The sequence below is a fragment of the Ahaetulla prasina genome, chromosome 2 (assembly GCF_028640845.1).
Source record: "Ahaetulla prasina isolate Xishuangbanna chromosome 2, ASM2864084v1, whole genome shotgun sequence".
NCBI lineage: Eukaryota > Metazoa > Chordata > Lepidosauria > Squamata > Colubridae > Ahaetulla > Ahaetulla prasina.
This window is the reverse complement of record NC_080540.1, coordinates 134675442-134688023: the sequence shown is the minus strand read 5'-3', so window position 1 is coordinate 134688023 and position 12582 is coordinate 134675442. Positions and strand designations below refer to the sequence as shown.

The 12582-nt window shown below is 41.2% G+C and overlaps 1 protein-coding gene across 4 annotated transcripts; it reads left to right on the top strand.

The window, feature by feature from the left end:
- The first annotated feature begins 1 nt into the window (after window position 1).
- HGS (hepatocyte growth factor-regulated tyrosine kinase substrate) lies at window positions 2-11905 on the top strand. Of its 4 annotated transcripts, none has more exons than XM_058168573.1 (21): window positions 2-138; window positions 1553-1637; window positions 2964-3039; window positions 3178-3270; window positions 4582-4705; window positions 5332-5369; window positions 5868-5936; window positions 6088-6212; window positions 6500-6578; window positions 6670-6768; window positions 7487-7582; window positions 7987-8025; window positions 8144-8287; window positions 8610-8823; window positions 9069-9241; window positions 9353-9493; window positions 9596-9773; window positions 9890-10023; window positions 10417-10545; window positions 10738-10833; window positions 11050-11905. In XM_058168573.1, the coding sequence occupies exons 1-21, from the start codon at window positions 102-104 to the stop codon at window positions 11161-11163; spliced, it is 2283 nt and encodes a 760-aa protein (XP_058024556.1). In that variant the 5' UTR covers window positions 2-101; the 3' UTR covers window positions 11164-11905. The 4 variants fall into 4 exon arrangements, with proteins under 4 accessions (XP_058024556.1, XP_058024555.1, XP_058024553.1 ...); XM_058168572.1 differs by having other exon boundaries at window positions 5317-5369; window positions 6670-6759; XM_058168570.1 differs by having other exon boundaries at window positions 5317-5369.
- Window positions 11906-12582: the final 677 nt, after the last annotated feature.

Below are 12582 nucleotides of genomic sequence, written 5' to 3'. Positions count from 1 at the left end.
TCCGCTGACTGGAAGGCGGAAGCGGGGCCTAAATTGCCGAGACGTCGGAAGGGGAAGAGCGGCGGTGGGGCGGTCCAGCCTGATCTTCAGCGGGGAGGACAATGGGGCGAGGAGGGGGCACCTTCGAGCGTCTTTTAGGTACCGGGGGCGGGGGGCGGGGAGGGGACCTTTGCCTAATCTTGCCTCGGAGCTTCGGCCTTCATTTTAACGCTTGGTCGAGCAGCTGGGTTTCCTTGTTTTCCTTCGACCTCCCTTTCTTCAGCTCTTGTGCAAAAACCTTTCTGTAAATCGCGCCTTCCTTTTCTGGGATTTTTCGTGGCTTCTGAAAGCCAATCAGGACTTTGAAGTGTTTTCCCTTTCGTGTCCTTTCCGTTCCCCCCCCCCCATACACCCGTATTGATTGTCCTGTATTTATTGGTAGGATCATTGTCCTCGTTCCACAGATTGCTAGGTTGTACTTCAGCGGCAAGGAAGTCGACTGGAGTGATTAATAATGTGATATTGCCTAGTGTCATGTGATGGGATTGCAGAATGACAGTATTATTCACTACTCAGACTTAAGTGCTGGCTCTCCTTTGCGTAAATGGGGGAGGGATCTTTTGACCAGCTTGATCCATTTCGAATGTATGGAATGATATACAAATGTGTAATTTGGGGGTGAAAAGTCTCAGTTCCTGTATTTGTAATTTACAGTGCTGCTGACCTCATCACTAACCTAGAATCAGGTTCTACAAGGTGACTGATTGTACCAGGAAATAACAGACTAAGTACTGGCTGAATCAAGGCAGTACTTAGTCTGCCTTGATGTGATGTGTTGCATTAGGAAAAATTATCAATGGAAAGAAAATCTACATCACCTTTCAACAGTCGACAGATTAACTGGAGTTTTTGTATTGATGGGAAAAAGGCAATGATTAGTTATTCATTTCCCTTTAAATACAGTGCTGTATTTGAATTTGGAGTGTTAGAATATACCAAAGTGTACCATTCCAAAATATACTTAAATTCCTTCAAGAAATTTATAACATGACAGGAAAGGAGAAAAGAAGAGTGAGAGAGTGATTTGCAGAAATAGTAAATAAGTACAAAAGCAGTTACATATAACTAGGATTTGTTCTACATAAATGTGGAAAAATACCAAAGTTTATGACAGAAGGAAGTTTGGAGGAAGAAAGGTAGTGAAGAGGTTATAATCTATTGTAAACTTGATAATGGAAATGTTAAGAGTGGCCTGATTAAAGAAGTCTATTTATTGGGGACGATGAAGTAATTAAAAGAAATCTAAGATATCTGGGCAAATCATAAATGGTATGGTTGGAGGAGTAAATGTTTATAGCTAGAGTTAGATTCGACAGCTTTGCTGAGAAAAACTCTTTATAAATGCTTGCTAATAGCATACAGTAAATAACTGTAATAGCTGTAATTGTGATCTGAAGTTCTCATTCATCTCTAATAATTCTAGTCAGAAGAAAAATCCCTTTATCCATCAATTTTCTGATAGTGAATATAAATTTTAATTTGTGCCTGAATGACTTATCTTATTATCTTGCAGATAAGGCCACAAGTCAGCTTCTGCTAGAAACAGACTGGGAATCTATTCTACAGATCTGTGATATGATTCGTCAGGGAGATACCCAGTACGTGCTGAACTCTACCATCTTATCATTTCCTCTATTTTTATGCACTTTATTGACAAAAGAAGCATTCTTTCATTACAATTAAACTTTAAGCAAAGTATGAGTGGAAAGAAACATACTGCTAACACAGATATTTGAATCTGTGTTTATCCATTTTCCAAAGCCAGAATTTTAGGTATTGCCTACATTGTGTCTCTAAACCAGGGGTGAAATGCTCCCAGTTCGGACCGGATCACCTGATCCGGTAGCGATGGCGGTGGGTGGTTCAGAGAACCGGTAGCAAAAATCCCTCCCCCTCATGCCCAGCTGAGCCACCTCTGATGATCGCGCGGCTCAGCTGGGATCGTGAGAACCCTTTAAAGCACTTTTTCTACAACCTCTTTGGCCGAAGAGGTTGTAGAAAAAATGCTTTTAAAAGTAAAAAAAAAAAGTTGGCCACGCCTTTTACATTACAACTTTTACATTTCACCCCTGCTCTAAACACTTTGTTGTTCTATAAACACTCATAGGCCATTCAAATAAAAGACTTCGGCTCCCATCAATCCCAACTAATATGACTAATATCTGGAATTATTATCCAATATATAGAAACTAAGAACAATCCTTCTGGATCAGTGCATAGATCTGTTTAATACACGTTCTTTGTTACACTATCCAATCAGATCCATTCTAGAAGTTCATGAGCAGGATTTGAAGTTGGTAGCCTTTTTTTCTCATTTAGATTCAGTAAGTAAACTGCATTCTAATACTGTGTGTGAAAGAAAATATATTTTCTGCTATTGGTTTTTTCCCCTTACATGCCTGGCTATATCATACTCTATCTGCTTTGTTAATTAAGAAGCATTCAACACTATTTTTTCCTTTTTGTGGTGCCCTTGTTTTGCTCATAGCTGCATCTTTTACAGCTCAGTGGGTTGTGGTTTTTTTTTGAGAAATAACTAATTTAAGACGCAGTTATAAAATAGATTTATATTAATTATTTCATTGGCAATTTTTATTTTTAATTAATTGGCTAATATTCTTAGGAAATCCCAGAACAGAACTTGGTGCTTCCTGGGACTAAGCATATAGTTGGTTCCACTGTGTTTGGCCCTTTAGCCCATTATTCTAGAACATCGTCATTTGGGATATTTTCTTTGTCTAGGACTAACCTAGTCATAATATGACTTTTTTTTTGTTTTTCTTTTGTCTTGGCATATACACAGTCTCCTTCATCAAGTGTTTGCATTTTGTAGGTGATTATACTATGTTTCATGAGAGAAAAACTGTTATCTTGCAGCTTTCATTAGACTGAACTGGTTCTCTTTCCCCCTCATGATTTCCCAGGGCTAAGTATGCTGTGGGTGCAATTAAGAAAAAAGTCAATGACAAGAATCCTCACGTAGCGCTCTATGCACTAGAGGTAAGTAGAAGCATAATCACACTTCCGGGGGACTAGGGAAGTATTCCTCATTTGGACCCGTAGAGGAGATCCAGACTATTTTGTTGTAAAGTCTCTAAACTTCATTTGGGAACCAACTTTTGTATATTTTTCATGCAGGTCTTGGAATCTGTAGTAAAGAATTGTGGTCAGACAGTTCATGATGAGGTGGCTAACAAGCAGACCATGGAGGAATTGAAGGAATTGTTCAAGGTAATAGCACTCAGGCCATTTTTCTTTACAGTAAGCTAAACTAGAAAAAAGCCTTATACTGGAGTGAGGTGGAATAGATTGACTTTACTGTTCTTTTCCCCCGAAGGTTGGTATTAATATTACGTGACAAAAATACTACCTTATATGACCTTTTTTAAAAAGTAAACAACACAGAAAAAATCTGTTTGGGCATTAAAAAATTTAATGGCCTTATTCAAGCATAGTATGTTTATGCATTTATATATACACATACCAGATCTAACATATTTCAATTAGCCTGAAATAGTTTTAGAGCACAACCATTTCCATGTCTGCACATGTATTAGTATAGCAAAGATTTCAGCCTAAATAGTTGTGCATACTTATATCAATGTATGTGTTATTGATGCTTTCATTGCTTGAATGCACTCACTACTGGATTGTTTTCTTATTATCATCACATTTTCTAATATGTGGATTTTATTTACTAGGGTTAAATGAAACATAACACTTTCTATGCTTCTGCTGTATCTCTAAAATAAAATAAGTGAAGAAAAATAAATGTTGGATAACTGTGCAAGTCTTGTACTCTGATTTGCTAGTTCTTAAAATATATATAGATTTAATATGTATATAGTATATACAAGTATAGTAATGCTCCTGTGGCTAAGTGGTGGAACACATCTTTTTCCTAGAAGAACATTCCAGATTCAAATCCTGGTCCCTTTTTGCACCACAGAGTAACATGACTCCTCCCACAAAGTCCATTTTTATTGTTGCTCTCTTAAACCTAACCCTATCCAATTTAGGTCTTGTCCTCATAATCTTTCCTGCCTTACAGTATTTCAGTCTCATTCCATCAATGGTTCTTGATATACTATAATAATATACTATTATGCAAGGTGAGAATGTGCTTGTGACTGCATCTTCAGTAATGCAGAGGTAATCCTAGTGTTCAGGGAAGAGTATTTTTCTACAAGAGCCTTGCTGTACCTTTAACTTTGTTTTTTTAGCTTCTTGCAGCAGGAAGAGATTTACATGATTTTATGTTTGTGAGGTAAGAACAGTTGTTCGTGTACCAAAACACCTCTTAAAATTAGATACAAATTTCTTCAGTAAGAATAAATTTTTAGGAAGAATTTATTTTAGGTCCCTAGTCATATTGTACAGGTTTACAAGCAATGTCTAAACAAGGGGAAAAGTTGAGTTTAGCTTTTGTTACTCTGAGGGATGATGCATTGTGTATCAGTATCATAACTCAAACAGTGGAAGATTGCGAGCTCAGTTCTGCTGACTACAGTGCCTGATCTTGACCCTTCCTATTATCTGCAGAGACAAGTTGAGGCAAACGTTCGCAACAAGATCCTGTACCTGATCCAAGCATGGGCCCATGCCTTCCGCAATGAGCCCAAATACAAGGTGGTCCAAGATACCTACCAGATCATGAAGGTAGAAGGTGAGAAAAGATAAGTAGCCTCCCATTGTGATATTAAGGCCATTTGTGCAGGTAATATGTCTGCAGCTGGAAATTTGGAGAAAAATCAGAACTTTCCATTTATTTATCAGATTTAGATGACCTGAAAACCACCTCATAAATTTACTGACACTACTGAAGTGCTGGTGGCAATTGCTTAGTGTGTTTCAAATACTGTTAGCCATTTCACTTCTTGGGCCTAGCTTAGTCTTCTAATACTGCAGCCACCAGATACATTGGCTTTCAAATTCTGTAATTCCTATCCCTTGTGACTCCACGATTCTGGACATAGTGACAATCAAAAATTAATCCCTTTGCCCTTGTTCATTGTCACACTGTGACATTCATGGGATTTAGTGGTCAAGTGATCATCTGGAAAGATTCTGAAGAGTTCTTGCAAATAAATCATGCCTTGTAAGCTTCCTATCTTTGGTTGGTTAAAAAAAAAAAGAGACTTCGGTGCTTTGCCCACATGAGGCAGAGCATAGGGAAGCATGGAGACAGTTGCTCAGGTCCATCATGTAGTCCTCAGTCCAATATCCAGCGCCCAAGATTTGGCATGCAGTGGCATGACAGTGTTAATTTACCTACAGGTCATGTTTTTCCAGAATTCAAAGAAAGTGATGCGATGTTCGCCGCAGAGAGGGTAAGTATCCCAGCTGGGAAAGTGGCTCACCTCATTGGGGGAAATAATTTGGACTTTACTGTAGTAATTACATCTTGACTATGTAGCATATATTTGTTTTGTTTCTGCTTTGATAACTGTTTCTAATGCTGAGAATTTGGGATGAACCAATCACCAGCATAACAGCTGGTTGAGGCAGGTGATAAAACACAGCCTTTCTTCTTTTTTTGCTATCAGTACATTAGGAATTTTCCTAATTCCTTTCTTCTCCACACATTACTTCACATCTGAGAGTGATTTGTGATTGCAATTATATTCAGACAGACAGCTAATCTTTTTTTCAACTTTCAAGTCAACAAAAAGATTAGTTTACACTGAACTTTTACTGATGCATTTCCTTTATCTGTAATGCATTCTAGCATAGCAGTACTTTTGGAAAACTTTGCACATTTAGGATCACAGCAAAGTGTTATAGTGGCCTGTTTTGGTACTCTAATTGCTGTATTTCTGTGCGGTTAGGCTCCTGATTGGGTGGATGCAGAAGAATGCCATCGGTGCCGAGTTCAATTTGGCGTGGTGACTCGCAAGGTGAGTACTACTGCATCCTCTGATTCTGGGATCACATGCTGAATGTGACACCGGGTTTTTGTTAGAGTACTAGGAGAGAAGAGGGCATTGGCTTTGTTTTTTTACCAGATGTTTATCTTGGATAATCCTGATAGTTCTGGTATGTTTACAGCATCATTGTCGGGCCTGTGGGCAGATCTTCTGTGGAAAATGCTCATCCAAATATTCCACCATCCCCAAGTTTGGCATAGAGAAGGAAGTACGAGTATGTGAGCCTTGCTATGAACATCTCAACAAGTAAGAGCTTAATTGTGGAGGGGATACTTACATTGAGATTCTGAAAACAATGGCTGTTTGGGCACCTCTGCTTTTTGTATGTGTAGGTTTTGTAGTGTGGGATTTATAAAAAAGAATGGCGTAACTTCTCCTATCCTACAGAATGCTGTTTCCAGAAAAATTGCTAGTTGGTTCATTGCAGATTATAGTTTAGTTGTCACTGGGCCCCTCTGCTTCCTCTTCCCCATTCAGATCAGCAAGTGGTTAGTTCAGCAGCATTCATGATCTTGTCCTTTCTATCCATACAGGAAGGGAGAAGGAAAAGGAACTGCTAGCACAGAACTTCCTCCGGAATACCTGACCAGCCCTCTTTCACAACAGTCCCAGGTAAGTCCTTGCCTGTTTTAGCACTCTACTCATCTTTAATTCATCAGTTCCACATAGTAGGTACAGTGACTGCTGTTTGTTCTGCCCATAGCTGCCCCCAAAGCGTGATGAAACTGCCCTGCAGGAGGAGGAAGAGCTACAGCTGGCAATTGCACTTTCCCAGTCTGAGGCAGAGGAAAAGGAAAGGATGGTTTGTGTATCGATTGTGATTCTTACAAGTTGTCATAACTAATTTTCATTAGTCATAGCTAACATTCCTATGAATTCCTCATGCTTGGCTGCTTTGCGCTACTATAAGAATTTATTTAGCAACCCAGGCTTCTGCTTCTTCCTGTGAAAGCCTATTGTCCAGTTGTGAGAAATTTGTGCTAATGTCACTCTTGTCTCTAAACCAAAGGGAGACTCTTAATTATCAAAGAAAAGTCTTTCTGATAGTCTCTCTCACCTAATCTACTGTTCACAAATGATCCAAAAATTGAATTGAAAACTTTCCAATCTTTGCTGCATTCAGAAGGTTACAATATCACATTTTGCTTTCTGACATCTAGTTATCACTGATGTACTGAATTTTAATGAAATTTCCTCATGTATAAGATATCGTAGTTCTGACTGTCAAAAGGATGCTTAATGCTTCCTCATAAGACTGTGTAATAATCCAGATTTGAAGGGAGAAAGATGATTTGGAGTGTGCAGGGGCACTTTTATATGTTGAGAACTCCTTAAAAATACTAGTCTTGTGTGTAATCCCAGGTTTGATTTAAGAAGGTACCAAAGTGTGGTCTGAATTATCTTTTTCCCCTCTCAATCCTTACCCAGTGCTACTCTTTTCTGTACTACATCTCTCGTGCTGATAAACAGAAAAAGGTAATTAAAGGCGGTAGTCTTACATTCTTACTTTTCCTCTGCAGAGGCAGAAAAGCACATATTCTACCTACCCCAAGGCTGAGCCCACACCAATCACCTCTTCAGCACCCCCAGGCGGTACCCTCTATTCCTCTCCTGTGGTAAGAATGCAGCCTTTGGCAGAGAATAGCCAGCAGAGAAAGCTTTTGGACCCCTGCAGCCTAATACTTTTAATTGGTTTATTGTATGCAAGTCAGAGTCAGGTTTGTGTGATGAGCAGCTATATAAATCTGATTAGTCAATCCCAGGAATCAATTTTGGGGCTTTGGGTGACTCTTAAGCCACTTCGTTTCTCATTTGCCATGACAATTCACTAGTATCTTGATCAGGCTAATGAAGGATATTTGGAAGAATTCGTTTTTGCTCTCATCTGCCTTGCTTGAGCAGCTGATTTGCAGATCTATTCTCAAGCATTTGATATATATTTTTAAAGGATGATTAGATTGTGAGATATTTTCATGATGTTAACCTTACTAAGAATAAAAAATTCTATGTCTTTTTTCAGAACTCCTCTGCTCCTCTAGCTGAGGACATCGATCCTGAGGTGAGACTCCAATCTTTTTAAGCTAATGAGCTGGTCTAAATGATATCTGACAATAACTTGCTGTTTTGAATAATGCATTGGCAATAAGTTGCTTTAATTTCTCAATATTTCTGGGCAGTTGGCTCGATACCTGAATCGCAACTTTTGGGAAAAGAAGCAGGAGGAAGTGCGCAAGAGCCCCACCCCTTCAGCCCCATTGTCTATGGGGGAGCCAGCAACCCAAGCTACAGAAGTCCCACCTGCCCCACTTAGTGTTGTGGAGGTAGGAACGAAACCCTTCTGCATTAGTACAGTGTCACTTTTTAAGCATCACTCAGACTCAACCACATCACTGTAGGGTTTGGGGAATATTTATTTATAAACTGGGAGTAGCAGCGCTACAGAAAGTGGTAGGCTTTCTTTTTGGGAGTTGTGAGTTTGTTTCATTGTGGGTGCATCTATTCTGGTGTGGGGTTTATGTGGATAAACGGTAGTAGCCATCTTGAAGAACAAAATTAACTTTTAAAGAAGCAGTGCCAGGATTCTAAGGCAGGAGAAGGCAGAACCTGGGACTTCTGTTCAGCGGTTTCCCATCTCTTCCCCAGCAGCAATATCAGAATGGTGAGACAGATGAGAGCCATGAGCAGTTTCTGAAAGCTCTGCAAAATGCAGTCACCACCTTTGTCAACCGTATGAAGAGCAACCACCTGCGTGGGCGAAGCATTACCAATGATTCGGCAGTTCTTTCAGTCTTCCAGTCCATCAACAGCATGCACCCCCAGCTCTTGGAGCTACTGAACCAATTGGATGAGCGTCGCTGTATGTTATCAGAAGCTGTGTCCCTGATGTGTGATTGAAAATAGATTTAGGGTTCCCTTGTCCCGTTGAATCTGTTGAAACTAAGTGACTGCTATTACTTTTCGATTGGTGTGGGGCTAAAACAATCCGGTGCTTCCCAATCTTTCTGACAGTCCCGCTTCTGCTTTCCTCTTTAAGAGATTTGGGAAGGTATGACTACAGTTGGGGCAGCAATGAGACTCCAGCCTTGTCTTTCTTTTCCACAGTATATTATGAGGGACTTCAAGATAAACTTGCCCAGATCCGGGATGCACGTGGAGCCCTAAATGCCCTGAGAGAAGAACACAGAGAAAAACTGCGCCGAGCTGCAGAAGAGGCAGAGCGTCAACGTCAAATCCAGCTAGCTCAAAAACTGGAGATCATGCGGCAGAAGAAGCAGGTGAGGCTTGGACCGTAATGTCCCAAGTTTGTTTGGAGCAAAGATTCATCTGCTATCTGAAAGCATAATGACTACAGTGCCTAATACATCCTGCGTTATTCCAACCTTTAGGAATATCTGGAGATGCAACGGCAGTTAGCCATCCAGCGCCTTCAAGAGCAGGAAAAGGAACGCCAGTTACGGTTGGAGCAACAGAAGCAAACGATCCAGATGAGGGCACAAATGCCTGCTTTCTCCTTGCCATATGCACAGGTATTTTGAGTGAAAGAAGACTCGGGAGGCCAAAAATTCCTTTTGCTCTTCCCTTTCCTACCTGTAAAGTTTACAGGAACTAATCTTGCTTTCTGTGTGTAGCTGCAGGCCATGCCTCCTGCCAGCGGAGTGATCTACCAACCATCAGGACCCACAAGCTTCCCAGGCACCTTCAGCCCAGCAAGCTCTGTGGAGGGCTCACCCATGCACACTGTCTACATGAGCCAGTCCACCCAGGGCAGTACAGGACCCTACTCTGCAATGCCTGTGGCAGGAACAGGTAACAGAAGTAGAAGAAAGAAAAGGAGTGGGTGTGGATTTAGCCCAGCCCTTTACTGATAGGCTACAAAGCTCAGCCCAGAAGGATAACTTTCATCTCTTGTATGTTTATTTCAGATCCTGGCATGGTGAGCACTTACATGTATTCCACAGGCAATAATAACACACAACCAGCCCCACAGGCACAGGCAGTGCCCACCACAAATCCTGCTTATTCTTCCTACCAGCCCACACCTACGCAGGGCTACCAGGTACGATTGATCTTGAATAGCCCCCCCATCTCACCCCAAGTCAGGAGACTAGCTCCTAGCATTCTATAGGTTGTGTGAAGACTATAAGCCAGTGTGGTGCACTGGTTGAATTAACTCTGGGAAAATCCAGATTCAGATCCCTGTTCAAACATGAAGATCACGGGGTGCTCCAGGGCTGGTCAAGTCCTCAGCTTAATTAAGGAAGATTTCTCTCTTCATTTACTTGTGAAAAAAGCAGGCTTTCCCAGCTTTCTAGAAGCAAAACGCATCGTATTTTATTTGTATGTTGAAGCTTGTCTAGACTTTCCTTGGAAGTTTCTGGGTATCAAAATTTTCTGCTCAAATTTGCTATGTACGGGGCATTTTGTTCCAGCAATCTTCTTTACCTTGCAGAATGCAGCCGCCCCTTCCCAAACGCAGACAATGCCTGCCATGACACAAGCGCCCCCCCAGTCTGGAGGTACTATGGGTTACATGGGCAATCAGTCAGTGCCAATGGGATACCAGCCCTACAATATGCAGGTGAGGAAGTTGTTTCAATTACTGTCCTTCGCTGAACATCATGAATGAGAAGGTTATCAGCAGGAAGATTTATAGGGAATATGTAGTTATGTTCATAGAGATAGGAAAATTCATTTCTAAAGCCCAAGTAGCTGCATTTCAAGAAGGGCCACTTGTTGTGGCGCAAAGTTTGATACCCTTTTTTTCTTCTAGAACCTTATGTCCACTCTCCCTGGCCAGGAATCAGGTCTGAGTAGCCTGCCACCCCAGCAGCCTTACCTGTCAGGACAACAGCCTATGTATCAACAGGTAAGTCTTTGACAAAATTTTCAATATAATCCCTCCCCCCACACACACACACACACACAAATAATACTAATGAATTCCTTGATCTTATTAGGATTAAGATAGTGACTCTACCAACCCTTAGGCTAAGGGAGCAAGTGCTGTTAATTCTTTCCTATAGAAATTTCACTGAAAGAAATGTTGCCTTACTCTATGCTCGCTTCCATTTATCTTTTGCAGATGGCACCCTCCGGAGGGCCTCCCCAACAACAGCCTCCTCCCCAACAGACACCTCCCCAGGTGCAGCAAGTGCAAGGGGGAAGTGGAGAGGCTCAGCTTATTTCCTTTGACTAATCTCTTGGGTTACAAGGCAAGGGAGGGATGGGTTTCTAAAACATTGTAAAGCTATCATTTCTTGGTCACTGCTGTACTTGCTACACCATTGCTGTTCCTTTGTGCTGTTCCCTCAGTGGGGAGAGAGAATAGGAGAGTTGAGCTGAGCCCTTGGTGTTGGGTAATTTCCCACTGTCTGTCTGCATTTTCCCATTCCATCTGTCTAAAATGCTGCCAGGATCAAGAATCTGTAACATCCTATATGCTGCTACTCAGCTATGGAGAGATAGTGGCCCACAGCCCAACTCACCTAGCTTTTCATTAGTTGGATAACAGAGCTTAGTTCTCAAGCAGTCACTGGTATGTAGACCATTCAGGAAACTTCTCTTGTGGGTAAAATAGCATTTAAGCATGCTCCAGAGTCAGAATTTATGAGATCCAGTGTATGGCATAGCCCTGAGCCCACATTCTCTCTTTCACTCTCTCTCTCTGTGGTCACATCTAGCCAAACAAGTAACCTTCACCTTGCCCAGCACACTCAACTTCTTTCTTCACTAATTTTTGACATCTTTCCACCACTTCCCTCCATGTCTTCTGAAAACCCCTATCTCGAACACAGCCTATCCCAATCCAGTATGTTTTTTAAATCCTCGCCCCGTCCAAACCTATCTCTCCTTATGGCTTTAAAGATTTGTGTCTCATACTTAGTGGCTGGTGTAGACAGAATGGAATCAGTGACAATAAAAATAAGTATTTAAAACTTTCCAGTCTCTGCTTCTGTTACAGCCCTGTGCTGGTATTTTAGTCTTTACATAAATGTGCATTCTACCAATGTCATTGGGTTGTGATTACTGAGGTGCTCCAGCAAGAATACACGACACATGCTGTGTTCCAGGACTCGGAGAATTTTCACCATTTACCAACTGAAGAATTTGTAGAACTATCTAGCTTTATATTCAAAAGTTTTGTATCCAAACAGAAGGGCCATGGACGTGCAGAGCCCTGCACAAATCCTTCCACTGACCCACCAGGCCAATTGGAGCCAGCAGTTTTCTTACCTTCAGAGGCTTCTTCTCATCTCCAGTTAGAGAAACATTACTTTCATGCTCTTAATATCTTGGACGGTCTTCAGCCTGCATCAGCAAAAGTCCATCTAGGAAAGGGAGTCTCATTTGGAGAACATGTCTTCAACAATACTAAGCAGATTTCAGTCCTTGATGAGTTCATAAAATTGGATTCCCTGTGTTTGGTTTTCCATTCCGCAACGTTCCAGGAAGTTCAGCATCTATCCATTGACATAGACTTTGGTATATTTCTGTTGAGAAGGTGCATTGGTTTCTCATTGATCTCTGTAATGGCAATAAAGGCCTTGGCAGTTAGGCCTTAATCTAACTGCACAGACTTTTGTTACTGCATTATGGTCTCCCTGTCTGTTTCATG